Consider the following 1,727-nt stretch of genomic DNA (forward strand, 5'->3'; position numbering starts at 1 on the left):
ATTGGTTGATGAGGCACTTCCAGCAGCTAAAGGTCCATTTTTCCAACTGCAGCAGCTGCTGCATCTGCAGTGCATCCCGGGCTTCAGATGCTCAGTAGATCACGACGCGCTGCGGGATGTTTTGCTGCGCCTTGATGCGCGTCAACCATTGACTGCATGTAAACTAGCTGCTCCTGCTGCTTTAGGTGTGATCGTAGCGTTAGGCATCCGTTTTGGGGACAGGTGAGCTTTATATAGTAATTTAAGTTGCAAATAGTAATTTTTCTGGCAGAGTTCCAAATACTGCTCCACATTTCATCAGTAATCTCAATATTCAGCTCTCCTCTCCTGGCCTGGGCCAGAGTTGATAAGTGACGCTTATGACATTTTATGCTTTGTAGCACATGCTGAGTGACGCTTCATGAGTTCCCAAGAACAGTTTTTTAATACTGAAACCTCAGTGTCCCTGAGTAGAGTTGTTGTCTTATTAATAAAGTCTCTTATCTGGAAGAATTGGAAGAGGTTATTAAAACACCGTAGGCTTCCACTTGATTTAAAGACACTAGAATCCCTAAAAAGACAGCCGAGAGAAGAAATAACCTTAGCCACTCATTCCCCGAAACCTGCATCTAACCAGAGGAAAGTCAGGGTTCAGGACAAAGGATGAAAATGGGGATGTTTTTACTTTAAGTGTTTTCTATATCAAGGTCTTTGTGGCGATTATAACGATGACTCAGAAGACGACTTTAAAACTACAAGTGGATTAACTGAGAGAACAGCTGCGTCATTTGCCAACACATGGCGGGCCAAAACAGACTGCCCTGAGGTAAAAACGGAACTAGCCGACCCCTGCACTACAAGCATGGAAAAGCGTAAGTCATTAACATAAGTGTTTGTATAAGCCATCCCCAGCTCTATCAACAATCTTTTTTTTTTCTTTTATAGAGAAATATGCCAAAGAATTGTGCTCGCATCTGTCAAACAAAAGCGAGGTTTTTGGACCTTGCCATTCTAAAATAGACCCAGAAGAATATGAAACTGTAAGCATCTACAACGTTTCATCCAAATCTAATCTCTATACATAAACAAGCATTCTTTATTTCACATTTTATAATCTGCAGCTTGTAATACTGATTTCATTTTTTTCTTTACAGTCTTGCGTTTATGACACTTGTGCTTGTGAAAACAGTGAAGACTGTCTGTGTGCTGCCTGGTCATCATATGTCCATGCATGTGCTGCTGAGGGGGTGATCCTGGAGGGATGGAGAAAAGATACCTGCAGTGCGTTTTATCTTTATATATTCTATATATTCAGACTGAATATATCTGCATATATCCATATCTATTATATGCAACATGCTCCTTTACTTTTCCTTTAGGTTCCAAAATTGTTCAAAAACAATCCACTGAAATTTGTTTCCAAGTTTGAAGACGTTTCTCTTCCATCGAGGAAACTTTTTAAATTCAAAATGTCAGAAATAGCGTTGAGTTCCAGATTTTATCCAGCAGCCCAACAAAGCCTGGTTTTTGTTTGAAAAAAATAAACTCTAGAATGGCCGAACACAGGAGAGCGACCTCCCCGGGACAAGAAACCTGATGGACAAAGGACATTGTTTGGAGGACCAGAATGTTCACAAGTTGGACAAAGAAGACAGATGGTTTGAGAGGGGCGTGAAGGAAGCCATCTATGTTAAGAAAGAAAAACCAACCGACTCAGATTTCAGTTTTCAAAAACCTCCAATGCAGCA

At 40.8% G+C, this 1,727-nt stretch overlaps 1 protein-coding gene across 1 annotated transcript in view; it reads left to right on the forward strand.

The window, feature by feature from the left end:
* LOC107100626 (mucin-5B-like) overlaps positions 1-1,727 on the forward strand; it is a 38,617-nt gene that overhangs the window by 7,862 nt on the left and 29,028 nt on the right. The window contains exons 12-14 of the mRNA XM_015399197.1: positions 687-851; positions 925-1,019; positions 1,134-1,260. Coding sequence (XP_015254683.1) covers positions 687-851; positions 925-1,019; positions 1,134-1,260 — 387 coding nt within the window. The remainder of the gene's footprint in view (positions 1-686; positions 852-924; positions 1,020-1,133; positions 1,261-1,727) is intronic.

This window comes from Cyprinodon variegatus, unplaced genomic scaffold (assembly GCF_000732505.1).
Source record: "Cyprinodon variegatus isolate N-32 unplaced genomic scaffold, C_variegatus-1.0 Scaffold994, whole genome shotgun sequence".
Classification (NCBI taxonomy): Eukaryota; Metazoa; Chordata; class Actinopteri; order Cyprinodontiformes; family Cyprinodontidae; genus Cyprinodon; species Cyprinodon variegatus.